At 41.4% G+C, this 18,557-nt stretch overlaps 2 protein-coding genes across 4 annotated transcripts; one reads left to right on the forward strand and one right to left on the reverse strand.

The window, feature by feature from the left end:
• Positions 1–1,998: 1,998 nt before the first annotated feature.
• Positions 1,999–12,346, forward strand: smarcc2 (SWI/SNF related BAF chromatin remodeling complex subunit C2). Of its 3 annotated transcripts, none has more exons than XM_085406455.1 (26): positions 1,999–2,153; positions 2,781–2,900; positions 2,998–3,083; positions 3,211–3,286; positions 3,809–3,901; positions 3,997–4,066; positions 4,153–4,222; positions 4,397–4,472; positions 4,953–5,197; positions 5,321–5,445; positions 5,581–5,634; positions 5,812–5,849; positions 5,938–6,068; positions 6,233–6,304; positions 6,390–6,503; positions 6,592–6,745; positions 6,825–6,941; positions 7,049–7,111; positions 7,226–7,484; positions 7,890–8,051; positions 8,178–8,239; positions 8,362–8,482; positions 8,570–8,733; positions 8,832–8,966; positions 9,091–9,459; positions 10,137–12,346. In XM_085406455.1, exons 1-26 carry the CDS (start codon positions 2,043–2,045, stop codon positions 10,218–10,220), a joined length of 3,171 nt encoding a protein of 1,056 aa, XP_085262581.1. In that variant the 5' UTR covers positions 1,999–2,042; the 3' UTR covers positions 10,221–12,346. The 3 variants fall into 3 exon arrangements, with proteins under 3 accessions (XP_085262581.1, XP_085262580.1, XP_085262582.1); XM_085406454.1 differs by having other exon boundaries at positions 2,001–2,153; positions 3,205–3,286; XM_085406456.1 differs by having other exon boundaries at positions 2,001–2,153; positions 3,205–3,286; positions 9,091–9,454.
• A 147-nt stretch (positions 12,347–12,493) lies between these two features.
• Positions 12,494–16,930, reverse strand: myl6 (myosin, light chain 6, alkali, smooth muscle and non-muscle). The gene is made up of 6 exons (XM_085406458.1): positions 16,814–16,930; positions 16,510–16,537; positions 15,440–15,583; positions 14,687–14,860; positions 14,447–14,524; positions 12,494–12,822 (listed from the first exon to the last, which is right to left on the reverse strand). The coding sequence occupies exons 1-6, from the start codon at positions 16,814–16,816 to the stop codon at positions 12,794–12,796; spliced, it is 456 nt and encodes a 151-aa protein (XP_085262584.1). The 5' UTR covers positions 16,817–16,930; the 3' UTR covers positions 12,494–12,793.
• Between the last annotated feature and the right edge of the window lie 1,627 nt (positions 16,931–18,557).

Consider the following 18,557-nt stretch of genomic DNA (forward strand, 5'->3'; position numbering starts at 1 on the left):
TATGTTTAATATGCTGCTGAGAATATAGCCCAGAAGAAGCGGATAGTATAGCTTTTATTTTGGAAAGAGCCATTTCTCTGTAATAAACTCTCTTTTCCAAAGATTTCTCGATCAGATAGATTTATTTTTATTATTATTAGTTTGTTGTTTCAGCAACATTAAATTTAAAAACTGTACTTTTGAGTTGAAATCTATATTTATAATTTTAATAAATGACAAATTAAAAAGGCATGAACATTTTTTTGTATCGAAAAAATATCAAACCGTGACACCAAAGTATCGAACCGAACCGAACCGTGAATTTTGTGTATCGTTGCACCCCTAATATGTATATATCTATCTATCTATCTATACACACACACACACACACACACACATATATATATATATATATACATACTGAATATGCTGTGATTAAAAGTCTTGTATCCATACAACATTAAACTTGTGACATGTGTGCAATTTTTAGTTCTTTTACTGCAGCAATTTAACTGAACCCATATTTACATATGTATTTTTGATTTAAAACAAGTACTTTATAAGAAGACATAAAAGGTGACCAGAAAATATCAAAGTGTTCAACATAATAGGGAATAGCAGAAAAAAATATCTACTCTGGCACTTAGCTGAACCAAATCTGGAATCTAATTTGAACTTTCAAATTCTGATAATGCTCACCACCTTTTCCCCACATGACCTTTTTAAATGAAGCACTGCACAAAATACTGCTCAGTTTTACCACACAGTGAGTTTATATGAGATTGTTCATTTGAGTAGTTTTTGGAGGATTGAAAGAAAAAACTTAAAGTCCTACTAAACACACATAAAGATGAAAAAGGGACAACAAACAGACAAAGTTAAAATAATTTTATTTTTATAGATAATTGAAAATCCATTGAGAGATCCTAACCCCCAAGTTAAGATAACACCTCCAAACGCATTTCCTGTAGTTATCGCCAGGCTGAGGAGGGGAATTGATTTAATTTGTCCACAATCACATAACACATGATATACATCATTTCTTTAGGGACTATTAAAGAATTCTGATTCTGATGACACTGAAAACTAGAGGTTAAATAGAGACCGGACACCTGCTGGAAACATGTAAGTGCTTTCATGATTTAAGTTAAAATCATTGACTTAGTGCATAAAACACATATCCGATTCATGTGAATTACCATCAAATAGATTTACTCACTTTTTGTTGCACTGAATCAGAAATTGTCGTTTTCCATTTTTATTTTTCACAGTTCAATAAAAGATTTAAAAAAAAAAAAAACCACTTGCCTGCCTTCTTTCTTGAGTGTCTCGTGAGCACTCTTACTGGCATCCTGTTGCAGGGGGTTATTTAACTGCTAAGGAGGCCAATCACTGCCATATCATTTTTCCCCCACACACATTTACAGGTAAGTGCTTTATTTTAGACTCACCCTGTAGCCCATTCAGGGCCTTGGCATAATGAGCCTCCTCATCCCTTCTAGAGTGGATGCATAAGGTGAATTTTACAAACAGGCACAGGCATCAAACTAACTATTAATACTGGTTATTAAATAAGATTTTTATTAATACTCTGCAAGCTCCTGTACATTTTACATACGCCTGGGGATTTGTTCATTAGTGTGTTCCACATTTGTTGAGCTTTTACTCACACACAAAAAAACATAGACTGGCTTCAGTATAACTTAAAGATCTGCTGAAGTTTGCTTTTGATGACCTAAGGATCCACCTGACTCTCTTATGTAAGACTCCCTTCAAACACTGACAGCCGAATTGCGAAATGATCCATTACCGGACATTTTTTTTTAAAGTCTCCTTATTAATTGGTCTCAATTTAATTGCTGACTGTCTGTCTGTGTGTTCTGAGAGGGTAGCATAAACATTTTTATAATAGTATTGTTGAAGGACAAAAAACATTATCTACACCGCTGCGCCCCCTGTTGTACTTTGGTTGTCACTACAGTCTCTGTGCTGTCCGGGAGCTGCAGTTTCGCGCTGTGGTCGCTGGGCGGCAGGCAACTTCGACTAGTTGTCTGCAGGCAAAGATGGCGGTGCGGAAGAAAGACGGCGGCCCGAATGTAAAATATTTCGAAGCGTCTGATACCGTTTCTCAGTTTGATAATGTCCGTGTCTGGCTGGGAAAGAATTACAAAAAGGTACCGACCGCATGTTTTGCTATCCTACAGAGAGACCTTCCATTTTTCACGTTGAAATATGGCCACTTACCTATTGGGCAGAGGCAGTGACAAAGAGAGGAGGGAGGGTGCTGCTGAGCGTCCAGCTGTTTGATTCACTCGAGCCGGGATACAAAAGGATGCTGAGCCAACAGCTGCATCAGATGCAGCCACTAACGGCAGCTTCTCTGAGCACTGTTGTAGTTAAACCGATCTAAAACAAGCACACAGTCTGACCTCAGAGGATGGATTTTTGTTGAAGGGTGACTTTAGCCGGCCAGCCCGCTAGCTAGCTAGTAAGCTAATAGGCTAACGGTGAGGCAGCTCGGATCCAGATGTTGGCTCTGTGGCGCGCCGCGCTGACTGAAGCAATGTCCGGTGTTGAATAACACTGAGCGCTGCGCTGGTGTTTAAACACAATAATCGAATAAAAAAAAAACACTTTTAGTAAACAGTGATAAAAATGAAAGGTTAGCGATATTTGTGACTCCATCCCCTCCCCATTTACCAATCCGTGTCGCAGTTTTCACGGAAATTTCCTTCCTTTGAGATATCTGATAAAGGCATCCAGCAGCACAGTTGAGTTTATTTTCATGTGTTTGCGCACAGTACATCCAGGCCGAGCCCCCCACCAACAAATCTCTGTCCAGCCTGGTGGTCCAGCTGCTCCAGTTCCAGGAGGAGGTGTTCGGTCGACATGTCAGTAACCCTCCGCTCACCAAGCTGCCGGTACGTGTCTTAAACATCTGTATATCTGTTACATTCAAAAATAGATACCTAATTTAAACTGCTGTTATTCTGAATGTGTTGAGTTGTATCCCTGCAGATGAAATGCTTCTTGGACTTTAAGTCAGGAGGGGCTCTCTGCCACATCCTGGCTGCAGCCTACAAGTTCAAAAGTGACCAAGGATGGTAAGACTTTCTTTCTAGCTGAGTTTAGACGTCTGGGCTAGTGGCTGTTAAGTTACGGTGCTCAGTTGGATATTGGCTATGTTGCCGTTTCGTGTGTAACTCCAGTCTAAACTCCTGGTAGGCGCAGGTTTGACTTCCAGAATCCGTCGAGGATGGACCGAAATGTGGAGATGTTCATGACGATTGAGAAGTCCTTAGTGCAGGTGAGTTTTGCAGCAGTGCTTTTATGGTTGTCAATGGACAGTAGAAAATTTCAGGCCATATTTTGATTAATTTATCTAACAGGAGTAAATTTTTGATGGTTTTTCCTACTGCAGGCATTAAATTTAAATGATAGCAAAGTGAACACCGTGTCCTTTGGTTACGCTAAATTTCAAAAGAGTCTGGGAATCAAGCTGCCTGATCATTACACATAGATGTACTGAAAGACATCCACAGAAATCCTACTTAATCAGTCCTGCGGTTTTCCAAGATCATCTAGATTTCTTCATCTGCTGTGGCATGGTGATTTCTACTTTTAATCAAGTACTGGGCAATTAATATTCCAAAGAGGGCACATGAGAAACTGGGACTGTTATGGAAGACTGCACCAATAAGCTTATAGCAAAACTATTGGGCAGAACTGAGTTTAGATTATTGTATTGTTTTGTGATTCTTCTTGATTATTTGAATCAGTGCTCGCAAATGTAGTCGTGTAAGTTATGTATCTGCTCCAATTCTTCCAGAACAACTGTCTGACTAGGCCCGTCATCTACCTGAGTCCTGACATAGAGCCAAAGCTGCTGGGGAAACTGAAAGACATCATCAAAAGACATCAGGTGTGTTTTAAAAGGAGCCTTTCAGGCAGATCATTTACTACAGACAGATTTAATTTACATTCAAATGGTTCTACTCATGTTTTCTTGTGTTGCAGGGCTCAGTAACCGAAGACAAGGCCTCCAGCTCCCACGTTGTTGTGCCTATTCCTGCCAGTCTGGAGGAAGGTGAGGTTTTGTCTCGGTAGGCACTGTTACAAGTTTTACTGCACGAGTCAGATTTGCGCTAACATCGTCCGATCTTCTTGGTCCAGAGGAGTGGGTTCGTCCTGTGATGAAGAGAGACAAGCAAGTGCTGCTTCACTGGGGATATTTTCCTGACAGGTTTGTTCTGAGCATTGTGCAGCTCACTTTTATCTACTTGTCTTGTTTTCTCAATACATCTTTGGTTTTTAGAAGGTTAAGCTGACATTACCCCTCCTGCTGTGGTGTTACATGGCGAAACTTGTGCTTTTCCCACCTAATGCGAGCTTTAACCTCATTCCCTTCACTGTTTAGTTACGATACCTGGATCGCAGCCAGTGAAATTGAGGCTGCGGTAGAAGATCCTCCCTCCCCAGAAAAGCCCAGGAAGGTATTTGTTGTTGCTTTTTTTCTGTCTGTGTCAGTCTGTATGAATTTAAACAGCAGATTTTCTAATACTCCCTGAGTTTAATCAAGTATTTGACCGCTTTATTAATGCTACATGATACTTGCAGTATTTAAATTCAAGGATCTTTTTTTTTATTTGTCCACTGTGCAGCACTTAAATGTTACAGATACATCTGTATGTTTTTGGAAACCTTTTTGATTTCAGCTTGAATTTTAATTTGTCCTTGTTTTTTTCTGCAAAATGAAGTCTTTAATAACAGAGGTTAATATCATGAGTTTCAGTCTTTTATTATAACTTTTATTATAACTTTATTACAACTTTATTATAACTCAGTTTAGGTCTTCCTCCTTTCACCTCCTCCTCTACCATCCTGGTGGTTGACACGATTGCTGAAAATATTTCACTTCTGGGCAGATAATAATTGGTTTATTTATTTATCATTTATTTATTATTTATTTACAGGTCCATGCAAAGTGGATTTTAGATCTGGACCAGTATAACGAGTGGATGAACGAGGAGGACTATGAGGTTGGAGAGGGCTGTCCTAAGAGGAAGAGGATCTCCGCCAAGACCCTGACAGATGAGGTGACCACACCAGACGAGCGGAGGGACAAGAAACCTGGCAGCGCCAAGAAGAGGAAGCGCTCGCCATCACCCTCCCCAACCCCACCACCTCAGGAGAGCAAGAAGAAGAACACCAAAAAAGGGTTTGTTAAGAGTCATGTCCTGATGCATGATGATGTTCTTCGACTCCCTGTTGGAGAAAAAAAACAGAGGGTTATGAAAAATAATGCAATACACATATGTTCCCTTTGTGTGCGTGTCAACAGACCAACGACCCCGTACACCAAGTCTAAACGGGGTCAGAGGGAGGAGGAACAGGAGGACCTGTCCAAGGATTTGGATGAAGCTTCACCTGTTCCAGCATCTGAAGAGGGAAACCCAGCAAAGACAAGTATACAAGTCTACATATATTTTGAAAACACATCATATATATATATATATATACATTGACATATATATAGATATATATAGATATTAATGGGTCCTCTTTTAAAATAATAATCAAGCCAATTCTGTCTCCCTGCAGATAACACCAAGAAGGACTCTGATTCCACCCCAGTTAAAGGAGGGACAGATTTGGGTGAGCTTCACCTACACAATCATATTTAACCACCGCCAACCAGTTTAATAAATGCTTCACCAAAAATGGCAAAGGCTTGTTGTGTTCGGCTGTTATTCATCAATAATTTCCAGTAATAAAGCGCTGATTAATCTATTGACCCTTTCACGCACGCGTCTCTTTTGTGTGATTTAACAGATGAGCAAGAAGACGAGTCCATGGAAACAACAGGAAAGGTACTTTAACAATTAATAGTACATATGACAAAATCATGGCTGTAATTCTGTGTTGGTGAGCCCAACTGTATGTTTGTATGAACAACAGGAAGAGGAGGAAGGCTCCCCGAGTGTGAAGGGCGAGCCAGTGAAAGGCTCAGACCTCCACGAGGACAATGTGACTGAGCAAACCCATCACATCATCATTCCGAGCTACGCAGCCTGGTTTGACTATAACAGGTAAGAATAAAAATGCTTTTTTCCCATGTGAGAACAGAATGAGGAAAAGAAAAGTGAACTCGTTGAAATGAAAAGCAGCGCCACACGACGTAGTATTAGAACGTTTTAAGGGTCCATGAGTGAGGGAAATTTGTGTTGCATACTTGCATCTGGTTTTCTTCCAGTGTTCATGCCATTGAGCGCCGAGCCCTGCCAGAGTTTTTCAATGGGAAGAACAAATCCAAAACGCCTGAGATGTAAGTGTTTGATCAGTGCACAACACAGTGCTCAATCATTTAAATTTGTTTATCTGTCAGATATTTAAAAGCCTCGTTGTTTCAGTTATCTAGCATACAGGAACTTCATGATTGACACCTACAGACTGAATCCTCAGGAGTACCTGACCTCCACTGCCTGCCGTAGGAATCTGGCAGGAGATGTGTGTGCAATCATGAGGTAAGGGGAGGATAGGTGTTTCTAACCAGTGTTTGCAAAATCACTTACTGCCTGCGACAAATACGCCAGACATTTTCTCCCCCCACAGAGTCCACGCCTTTCTGGAGCAGTGGGGGTTGATCAACTACCAGGTGGACTCTGAGAGCCGGCCCACACCCATGGGTCCTCCTCCCACCTCGCACTTCCACGTCCTGGCAGACACTCCATCCAGCCTGGTGCCCCTGCAGCCCAAGACGTCTCAGGTTTGTATACACACACGCATGGACACGTGCGCACACATCTTCAACGTTGTTTTACATATGTTCCTTTTTGACCCTGTAGACCCCTGCCACCCAGCAGATGATGTCATTCCCTGACAAAGTGAAGGACAAGCCAGCAGATCTGCAAAACTTTGGGCTGCGGACCGACATGTACAGCAAGAAGACAAGCTCTGCAAAGGTACAAGTCCAGGAGGGTGGATAACAGAATGAATAGTTTCTGTTTACTCACCATAATATCGGTGGTTTAATTGTGTTAACAAGGTGATGGTGATGTTTTGTGTGCAGAGCAAGAGTGCAGCCAGCTCCATGAGGGAGTGGACAGAGCAAGAAACACTACTACTACTTGAGGTACACTCAGTGTTTTAAACATGATCAGAGAGTGTAAAAGCAGCCACTGTAATACCACACTGGGAAATGTCATCATGGAAAGATGGAGCTAAATGTAGGTTTTACTTCCCTCAGGGTTTGGAAATGTATAAGGACGACTGGAACAAAGTGTCCGAACACGTGGGCAGCCGTACGCAGGATGAGTGTATCCTGCACTTCCTGCGGTTGCCCATTGAAGACCCGTACTTGGAGGACAGCTCTTCTTCCCTGGGCCCACTTGCCTACCAGCCGGTACCTTTCAGCCAAGCAGGAAACCCTGTCATGAGCACCGTGGCCTTCCTCGCCTCTGTAGTCGACCCACGTGTGGCCTCGGCCGCAGCCAAGTCTGCTCTGGGTGAGAAGTAACTCCATTTGAAATTACCCAACTCTGTAGAAAACAAAAATGGTCTCTTTGTGTTGTTACAGTTTGAGCTAATAGTAAGTGCCTGAATGGGAAAAAGAGGAAGCAACAGGGCACTGAAAACATCAACCAGTAAATAATCCAATAGGATAAAAATGAAGACAGCAAAATACATTTTAATTTTCTACAGTGAGACCATTAAATGTTAAACAACACCTTTCCAACACTTGACCAAATCCTGTATCATTGAAGCTCCAAATGTCTGTACATGCCATTCATAAGACCGCTTTTGTTCAGGCAACGATTTTGTTCATTTTCAATCTACTAGAGGTGACTAATCCATCAGTGTCCTTGTTTTTGCTTCACATCATTAATTGTGATTTATCGCTCCCTGCTCAGAGGAGTTTTCGCGTATGAAGGAGGAGGTTCCAGCTGCGCTTGTGGAGGCTCATGTGCGGCGGGTGGAGGAAGCAGCGAGGGTCAGTGGCAGACAGGACCCTCTGTATGGCCTGGAAGGCAGTGGCATCGCAGGGACCGGTCTGGAGGAGGGAGAGAGGCCTGGTAGGATAAATGCACACAGCATAAATTTTGGAACGCTGCACTACAAAGAAAATTAAAAATAATGATTGTAAAAGTTGAGTAGTCAGAAAAAGCGCATTGAAAGGTTGTGGCTTGCCTTCTCTACAGATGAAAGCAGTGATGAAAGCAAGAGTGACAACCAGTCTAATGAGGAGAAACGAGAGGCCAAGGTATGATGAGAATTCACTGTAACATAATAGAATGCCATTTTATAAACATACATATATATATATATATATCTCTGCTGTAAAAGTTCTGTGGATCATATTGTGCTGTTTACTTTGCCACACAGGAGACTAAAGATGGAGCGAATGAGGAAGAGGAAAAGCAGGCAGAGAATGGGAAGAAGGAAGAAGAAAGAGGAAGAGAACCTGAAGGAGAGAGGGAGGCAGACAAAACAGAGTCTGAGATGGGTACAAAAGGGTTTTGTCTTCATAAGACGTTGCAGACATAAAGGTTTTGGTCAACAGTGAAAAACATTAAACTTTTGTTTCTCATAGGTGATGGGGAGAAGGAGAAGGATGGAAAAGAGGGAACAGAGGAGGGACAGAGGGAAGGGGAGAGTGAAGGAGAAAGGAAAGCTAAGGTGGAGCGTGATGTGGGAGAGGGGAACCTGGCCACTGCTGCTGCCTCCGCTCTAGCAGCTGCTGCTGTCAAGGCCAAGGTAAAATTCATTGAGTCAAGGTGATACTTGTCGTATCTTCAATCTTCAGCTTTTTTTGTTTTTATTTTCTCTAATCTTCTTCTTCTTTCTCCTCACAGCATTTGGCTGCAGTGGAAGAGAGGAAGATCAAATCTCTGGTGGCTCTGCTGGTGGAAACTCAAATGAAGAAGCTTGAGATTAAACTGCGACACTTTGAGGAGCTGGAAACCATCATGGACAGAGAGCGGGAGGCTGTGAGTGGGGAATTTAAGGATATGTAGCATTAAAATAAGAAAATTCTTAAGTTACATTCAATGCAGTGCGTATAGTATGCTGTTTTCCTAAATCATAGACATGTCTGTCTGTCTCTGTGAGCAGTTGGAGTACCAGCGGCAGCAACTGCTGGCTGACCGTCAGTCCTTCCACATGGAGCAGCTGAAATACGCTGAGATGAGGGCTCGCCAGCAGCACTTCCAGCAGATTCAGCACCAGCAACATAGCCAGGCAGGGGGCCCTCACTCCACTCAGGCCACCGCGGCCCCGGCACCTCAAGCCCTGACCGCAAATCAGCAAGCTCCCAGCACACCAGCGCCACAGCCAGCCCCCAGCCCAGCACCACCAGCCGCTTCAGCCCCAGCTCCCGAGTCCCAGCCACCACCAAGCGCTCACACCTCGCCACCTTGTCCCCCGGGTCAGACCCCAGCTGCTCACTCCAGCTCCAACACTACATCTGTACTCCATGGTGAGGTAGCAGCTTTAATAGTAGTTAATACATTTACGTTTGCTGTCAGTTCCTCGTACACCGTAGTTGTAATATTTATTTATAATTATTACATTCATTAGTTGTGGACATGTTCACAGACATGTTTATTCTTGAAGCAAACTCAATAATATGAATGTGTGTGAAATACATGAAATTGTGCAGTGGTGCAGTAACGACAGTTAAAAGCTGCACAGTTTATCTTATCTTTGTCAACAAGTTATTAACTAAGACCAAAAAGCTGAAACGGAGTTCACTCATTAAAACAGGACTTCTCACTGTCTTGATTGTGAGATACTGTTGGCATGATGCAAATGATCAAACAATACCAAACATTTCATGCCACCATGACTTGGGACGGCTTATAATGTTCTGAAACCTAGCTTTCAAACAACACAGTCTTGAGTTATTTCTGAATTGAAGAATCTAAGGTTGACACGGAGAAGATCAATCATTCTTTTATTTCACAAGTACACATCAGTGTTATAGTATTGTTTGGACTACGACTCTAGTCTACTATTATAATATATCATGATTATATCATAGATTATAATATATTATGCATAATTCACATTTTGTGAATATAAATGACTAAATTTAATAAATTAATGATACTATGTTACAAATCGTACGTAACATTTTTCTCCTGTTTGCCCCCTCACAGAGCCCACCGCCCCTCTCCCCGGAGAGACACTCCACCCCTCAGCTCCGGTCCCTCCTCCACAGTGAGAAAAAGCAAATTTCCTGAGAATCTGAATGACTCTGACCACTTTGAATCCTGCCTGTATTATCTAAAATGAAGAAGTCATCAACCGAAGGAAGAGAACTCATTTTACATTTTCTATTTCTTTTTTTGTTTGCTTGTGTGTTTTCAAGAGGACAATTGATTTGAGAAAGAAAAAGAAATGCCAATATCAATCCGCCTTTGACTCTCTGTTAGAAAAGAAGTCCTTTTTCAAATTGAACCGACTAATGAAGAAAATAGATTTTCATCCTGCGTGTTCGACTGCGTCTCACTTTGGAATTTTAAGCTTGACACCAGGAGATCTGGTAAGCTTAGATGGTCTTATCAACATGCTGGCACTCAGTGAGAAGAAGAGAAAAGACTCATCTCATGTTTTCAGTGTTTTGGAAATTGTTGCATTTATTTTCCTGCAACAGTTTGTCACAGCTAGTGAAGTCTCGTACTTCCTACGCTCTCTAGCGTCCCCCTCCCCTCTCGTACTGTAGGTACTAATTAAAATATATGTAAGACAAAAGCACTTTTAATATGTTTCTGTAGGTCGCATTGAAAGACTTGAAGCAACCATGAAATTGAACTTGAGCACTTATATGATCTCTTTCTTGTCTTAAATACAGTTTTGGAAAGCTAATTGGGAAAATGATTTTTTTTCTCTGTTTTCAATTGTGTCATGTTTCTAAAACCCGTATAAAGTCTGAAAGGAATGAAGACGATTCTAATCAAAAGATGCCACACTGAAATTTAACGCAGAGTGGATGCAGTTTGGGAAAAGTGTACTGTAAACTGGATTTTCTGTTACAAACACCTCTCTTGTTACTCTAATAATAATATGGGAACTATTTGAAAGTAATGACAACCTGAGGTCTTGAAAAGGCCTCTTTTTGTTATAGGAGGTTACTCCCTCCCACATTTCAACAGCACTTAGAGAAAAACGTGACCGTGGCGCTTTGTGTTTTGCAAGTGCAAATGAACTTGAAGCATCCAGGCTGTGGTTTTTGTGAGGAATGTAATTCTGTTTGAAAAGAAAGTCTGGGATTAATACCGTTAGCGACCACGCACGCGTTTATTTGGATTTGGACTTTGTGTAAACTGCTAAGCCAAAATGTTTTTTCTAATCATGTTTATCATACATTTATTCAGTGAGTTTCATTGTGGTTTCTTGGTGAGTGAGGAGGATGTTTTTAAGCAGCTTGGTGCATTTCGCTTTAAAGATGTAAGAAATGCTGACGCTGTAAAAACACAAGGGAGCACCTTAAACAGCTGACAATGGAGAATCGTGTCCTTAATATCTGCAACAATATCCTCACTTTGTATCCTATACATTTATATATTTTTTACTCTTTTTTGCCATCTTCTTTCTTTGATATGTCAACATTGTAACTGTATATTACCTTTGTAACTGATATTTACCCTCTCCATAGTTGTGTGTGATTTGGACAGGACTGCCGGATCTGTCTGAGATGTGACTGTGAGCATGTGTGTATGTGAACGCATGCCATTAGGATCTGTAAACCATGTTACCGTTCAGTTTTATTTTTTGTTTTTTTACAATTTTTTCCAGTGCCATCTGTTGTTTGAAGAACTTACGAGAAGAAACACGTGTTGTTCTGCACATCATGTCAGTATCATGAAATATAATCCAGTCAGATGGTGAAACTTTACAGTCGATGTCCGTCAAGCCAGTATTGCAGTCCTCACCACAGTTGTGAGCATAAATGGACTTCTTTTATCTGTGTTATTATTACATTGTGTGGATTTTGTGATATGAAATAAGTGTCCGTTCAGTTTCTATATGTTTTTCACTATGCCGAAGGTAGCAGCAGTTCCATTGATTATTATACAGTAGAAAAGTTTCCTCTGTAAATCATCACATTAGTGCTGACAGTTATTCTGGCAGTTTGTATTAAAAAAAAAATGTCAAAACTGGTTTTAATTACAAAATGTTTGGGAAAAAATAAAGATGTGAAGAGGAGACATTGTTCAGAGTGGTTTGTTGACTTACTAACTTAAAGTATCTGATGATGAACGACTGCACAGTATATCCTGGTGGACCTCGAGGAGGCATCGCCTGGCTGATGCTCTTTATTTGGATGTATCTAATTAGCTAATCAGACAATTATCTCCAACTGATTTTTATTTTTGCTCAATGTGTAAACCTAACATCACTAATTCATATAGTTCAGGACACGACACACAAATCATCTGATATCCACTTAAATGATTGTGAAATATTTTTCATCATGCTTGTAATGCGACTTTAACCAGACTCACAGGCCTGATGACACTTTGTAAAACAGCATTTTTATTTCAAACTTTCAGAAATCCCATTATTATTTCCATTCACAAGAAAACTGACAAGACAGATAAAGATGACAAAAGTTAAACAATCCGGGGGGATAATACTACTGATTGTGCCTGCAGGTGAATGTTTGGAAATTGAGGTGAAAGTGTCTCTTCACATTTGACAGAAAAGGCACAAAAATGTCACAGAAACAAAACAGACTTATTGGGGAAGGGATGACATGGATAGAAGGGCAAGACAACAGAGAAAATAATCTGGAAGTGGTCCTTGGAAGTTCTCAACCGCTCAGCACCATCCGGACGAGCTCTGTGTGGAGAGTGATGGAGAAAAATCAGCATTTCAGAGTACAGACATAAAGTCGGGTATAAGCCATTTCCTAAACAGCCATATCAGCAAATAGGATCAAAAGCCTGAATTTATTTAGAATAATTAGATTTATGAAAAAAGGCAAACAGCTAGGGAAGGAAAAAAAAGTGTGGTAGAAATGTTTGAGTTCTGCAGACAAATTTAAATAAACAATTCGTGTCTGCTTGCCGCATTTTAGCTCATGTTTACACTTGGTTCACCCTGAAATCCTTTTCCCCCCTCTCAAAATCGTTAGCGTTAAACATGGGAGCAGCCTTAAGGTGTGCAAGGATGCTACATGCAGGCCACATTTAGGTGGGGCTGAGGAGCACCGCAGGAGAGAAAGGTTAAAGGTCAGAGAACACCATCAGTGCTCAATATCTACAGACTAACATCACAATTCATTAAAACAAAAATTAAAAACAAAAAAAAAAGTTAATTCACTACCCTCTGTTCAACCAGATATTATATGATGGACAAAAGCGATGAGACAGGAGTCAGTGAGCATGAGGCAGTCGCACAGCTACGGTGGCTCAGAGGTCAAACACTGCAACTTAAGAAAACACCAGCAAACAGAAAAACACTGCAAAAGTGCACAAAACAAGACAGAACTGTGTCTGGGGAGACATTAACAATATGCAGAATATGCAATGTCTTTTATGATTCATATAACACCATTAGCCGTTTACTTCTAGCTTCTCACTTGTGCATCCCCTCTTCCCAATTCTGCCTGCTGGCATTTCAGTGTTGCAGTGTGTTTGACTCAGGGCCTCCGTAGACAGAAAAACACTGTGTACAGCGGCCCTACATTCATCCAATGCAGCCTGAAATCTATTTTAGGCAATACCCAACAAAGCTGCAACTGAGAACTCAAATGTCCAACTCTGATGAAATGAATATCACACAGTTTTTAGCCCGACACAAGGCTGCGCAAAGTCCCACTAAGATTATGTGACAATAAAGCAGGTAAATATGTGTAGCTGGCACCACAGCACATCTAAACCAAACACTCTGTAAAACGATCTCCTGTGCTACGTGTGAGAAATTTACAAAAGCTACTGAAACTTGAACTTGACTTTGAGATTTGATTTCATCTAAGATTTTTAATTGATGAACCTATGGTATAATTTCAAAATTCTATGTCGCCTTATTATTACGTTACCGAATTCACAAACTTGGGTGTCCACGCAAGGGGGGAAACTTTTATGTCCTTAAAAGCTGCCCCCCCATAATTGTGTTTTTGTGGACATTTTGTTGACTCCATTTATGCATAGGGGATTTTCACATACTTCACTGAAGAGGGATGTGTCACCCTAGTTCTGCCACTGGTCCATGCCGCCTGCCTGCCCAGCGGGGTAATGACAATACCCCATCAGCCTTTTACAGCTCAGGGGTAAAAATCAATGGCAGTAGTGTTATTTTTCCTCATATAAACTGGTTCTTATTTGTTATTTGTCACTGATTAAGTCACTTGGATGAGTGACGAAACGTTTCTCCCACTGAAAACGCTACGGCCAGATGAACAGAATAAACTTTTGGAGATTCTTATTTGTTGTTAAGAAGGTTTTTATGCACAATGATCTACCTTCGTAGTTAATGCAGCCATTGGCGTCTTCATGTCCCGCTAAAAGAGTCTCCACCTCTTCTTCTGTCATCTTTTCACCTAGAAGATAAAGAAGAACATATTAGCACTGAAGCACAGAATTAAGAAATAGACATTTGAAAGAAGCAGAAAGCACAGCCTTTACACAGATAACTACTTGAACGCAGGCCAACTGTGATTTATAGATCGTGACTAATACTTCATGTATTCTGCAGGTCTTACCTAATGTGGTGAGGACATGACGCAGCTCAGCTCCCATCACTGTGCCATTTCCCTCCTTGTCAAAGACGCGCAGGCCTTCAACAATGTCATCAAAGGAGCACTGGTCCTTGTTCTTAGCAATGGCCTGATACATGGGCAGGAACTGCTCAAAATCCAGCATCTTGGTGTTCATCTCTGCAGGGGGACAAACAACAGTGAGCCTTCAATGGTGAAGGTGAATAAGTGAATACGTTTGAGATAATGTGAGTTTTTGGGTTGAATTTAGTAGAATTTTGTGATGTTTTTCTGTGAGGCTTTTGTTTCTTGCCCATTCATGGTGATGATTCAGAGTTCAGTCACATGGATGTGGGAGATGATATTTAAGGCTGACACAAATAACCTGTTCATCTGCATTCAGAGCTATGTTTTTTCTGCTGCCACTTTCTTTGGACCTGCTGTGGTGACCCTTTGGGCAAGGGAACAGCCAACAGTAGCATCAGATAAATAATGTTTTGTGCACATTGTTATTATGATCAAAACTCAGTTTGCACACAGCAGTAAATTTAGTCAGACATGTGTTTTAGTTCAGGTGTGACTCTTACAAGTTACACTGACAAAGTAAGCCACTAAGCAGTGACTTATCACCTGTACTACTTTGCGGCGGTTATAACGAGACCTTGTAATTGTACACCTGACCACACTCTTAACCAAAACAAACTAATGCTGCGGTGATAGTCATCTGCTTTTGTTGTGAGTAGTGAATCAGACACTAGCCTTCCAGCTTGGGGTTTCCCAGGACTTTGAGTACTTCAGCATTGACTGGGTTCTGTCCCAGAGCTCTGATAACATCGCCACACTGGCTGTAGGTGATCTTCCCCTCGCCCGTCCGGTCAAACAAAAGGAAGGCCTCTTTAAACTCTAGTGAGAAGGAAAGCAAATGCAGAACTCCAGTTCAGCGGCAGAGCATGTTAGGTTCCCAAAAATTACAGACAGGCCTTCATGACACAGGTAATGACGTGTGCACTAAAGCTTTATTGATACCCTGTATGTAGGAAGGAAAACGTGATTTTTCATACGTTGTTTTGACAGTAAACGCTAGCAGCTTCTGTGCATTTCATTTCAAAAAAGCAAGAGGTTAGCAAGTGGGCCAATAAAATTCTCACGGCTGTAAATACTTGTTCGCAATCAATGGTGCTCTTACAGTAAAAATAATACACAGCATTTCATTACTATAAAATACACAATGTAGTTTTTTCCACTGGAATCAAAAACTGACACGCTTCACATAAACCAAGTCCTCTCCTCACTGTCAGTGGTCAGTGTGCAGCACAAAATTACAAAAGCATGAAAAGCATTTCTGTTCTGTTAAAAAAAACAACAACAACAACAAAAAAAAAACACTACAAAGCAAACGTACCATAGCAAACAATGTAAACTGTGTTTCAGTGCCGTTTGACACACCTACACCACAAAAATGTGAGTCGTTATTGTGTCTGCTAGCATATCACACATTTAAAAAGCTCAAGCATGCAAACAAATCAACATGTTTCACCCAAGTCCTGTTTTGCAGGTTAGCACTAGTGATGAACTCAGAGTTAAACGCTTGTCCAGTTTGAGTCGTGAGGCGCCTTCAGGTTTCCCACAGTGAATGCCATTCAGTGAGGTGAGTTAAATTTAGCTCACTTTCACATTGCAGTTCTCATTTACCTGCAGCGATCCTACTCAAGTACAGGGCCAGAAGTCAGAGCTTTCTTCTTTTTTTTCTAAATATGTACTGGTTACATTAACCCGATGAATGTTATGGATAATAAACCCCTTTAACACCTTTTCATAATGAGACTCACCCATGATCTGGTCCTCCGTTAGGTCGGACTGGTTGAGGCACAGTTCAGAGAGAGAGAGGAGAAACAGTTAGATGAGACAAAACGACAGAGACTTCAGTGAGATTTACAGATGACTTAATCCCGCAATGCCATCAATTACAGGCAAGAAACGGCTCGGAGCTAAAGGCTCGAGTGAGTGAAGCAGGCTAGCAGATTCGCATTTAGCGTTACCTGGGCTGGATTATGAGATGGTAAAATCATTTTCCATAAATACAGCAAAATGCCGATATTTCCATAAAATTTTCTGCGGGAATCTTTGACTTACCATGTTTGTTTTTTTTAGAGGGTTTAGATGACAGATGGCTCAAGCTGCTGGACCTCCTCTGAGCTCCGAGGACTCAAACGGCTCCTGCGTGGTACATCCCCGGTGATGTCACCGTTGCTTTGGCAGCAACAGCCAATCACATGCCTCCATTTAACAGCTGCATTTCTCGCATAGTTGCAGCTCGTTTGTGGTGCAGCACGGTGCTGCAGAGCCATAACCTGCACGCGTGCTACACACCCCCTTCCGGTTTTCTGAAAAAATAAGATGCGACACATTAACACAGAAATGTAAAGCACAGCTACTGCATGAACGCTGTAATATCGAATATTTTTAACGGGGAATTCCCATCGTTGAGTCCTGCTATCGCCACACATTAATGGTATAAACCTGTGACAGATGACGCTGTCCTTTAGACTTAACCTAACACCGCCTACTTTTTAATCCCGGGCTCAGTGAAGAGCCAATAATCAGGCAGCTTGACAGCTTTGTGCCTACATTGCATCTGCTTACCCTGACAATAGGTTATCAAATGGGTGAAATTCCTCAGTTCTATTTTTATTGAAGCAACAGCACTTAACGAATGTATAGCTTTTTCTATTAACAGGAACCTCTGTAAACGTTTCTGTAAATTAATAAAAACTTTATATTTTGAACTGCCAGAGCTTTTCCCCCCAGTTTTGCAAATTCATCATGTAGTTTTACTGGTGCAACCCACTTAAGATCATTGTGGGATGCATGTGGACCACAATAAAATGACTTTGACATGATTTATAGGGTGATCTAGGCTTGTTTTTGATGAGGCATTTGATATACTGTGTGCACAGAGCACTTCTTCACTGAAGCATATCATAAATTTTTTTATTTTATTTTCTTCAGTCTGTTTGGCCCCATCATCTGATACTCTCTCTTCTCTCAATCCCCAACCAGTCGCAGTTGGCTGCCCTCCCTCAGCCTGGTTCTGCTTGAGGTGTTTATTCCTGTCAAAAGTGAGTTCTTCCTTCCCACCGTCTTCACGTGCTTGCTCGTAAGGGGGTTGTTTGTTAGGGTTTTCTCCACAATACTGTACTGGCTTTAACTTGCAGTATAAAGCACCTTGAGATGAATGTTGTTTTGATTTGGTACTATATAAATTAACCTAATTTAGTGATAAGGTTTAAAGTGGTTTTGCTAAAAATGTTGTTCTTTGCAATGAGGATGCATAACAGGTTGGGCAATTTGTCAGGAACGGGATCACAGATACAAGCGGTGAAAATGAGCTTTCTCTGAAGGGTGGCTGGCCTCTCCCTTAGAGCAAGTTCAGCCATCCGGGAGGGGCTCAGAGTAGAGCTACTGCTCCTGCACATTGAAAGGAGCCATTTGAGGTGGTTCGAGCATCTCACAAGGATGGCTGCTGGGTAAGGTGTTCCAGGCATGTCCCATCAGGAGGAGGCCCTGGGGCAGACCCAGGACATGCTGGAGATAATCTCTCTTGGCTGGTCTAGGAATGCCATGGTGTTCCCCAGGACAAGCTGGAGGAGGTGGCTGGGGAGAGAGAGAGGTCTGGGCTTCTCTGCTTAGGCTGCTGCCCCCGCGACCTGGCCCCAGATAAGCGGAAGATGGATGGATGGTAAGTTCAGTTAGGTTACAAAGCAAGAGGTTCGTCATATATAAAGAAAGAAAATAATTACCACTAAACCTTTTCATTTAAAAAAAAAAAAAAGTATATTTATGTGTTAAAATGCAAATAGTGTATAAAATGAAATAC

Source organism: Rhamphochromis longiceps, linkage group LG5 (assembly GCF_057381845.1).
Source record: "Rhamphochromis longiceps isolate RC_006_pf linkage group LG5, R_longiceps_female_GT1.1, whole genome shotgun sequence".
NCBI classification, from domain to species: domain Eukaryota; kingdom Metazoa; phylum Chordata; class Actinopteri; order Cichliformes; family Cichlidae; genus Rhamphochromis; species Rhamphochromis longiceps.

Bases quoted from the DNA above. Each gene is read 5' to 3' on its own strand.
- smarcc2 (XM_085406454.1), top strand. From the start codon at position 2,043: ATGGCGGTGCGGAAGAAAGACGGCGGCCCGAATGTAAAATATTTCGAA. The intron at 6,746-6,824 runs GTTTGTATACAC...TTGACCCTGTAG, and splicing joins TGCAGCCCAAGACGTCTCAG to ACCCCTGCCACCCAGCAGAT. The intron at 9,460-10,136 runs GTAGCAGCTTTA...GCCCCCTCACAG, and splicing joins CATCTGTACTCCATGGTGAG to AGCCCACCGCCCCTCTCCCC.
- myl6 (XM_085406458.1), bottom strand. The intron at 15,584-16,509 runs GTGAGTCTCATT...CCTTCTCACTAG, and splicing joins AACGGAGGACCAGATCATGG to AGTTTAAAGAGGCCTTCCTT. The intron at 14,861-15,439 runs GCTAGTGTCTGA...GTCCCCCTGCAG, and splicing joins GGGAAACCCCAAGCTGGAAG to AGATGAACACCAAGATGCTG.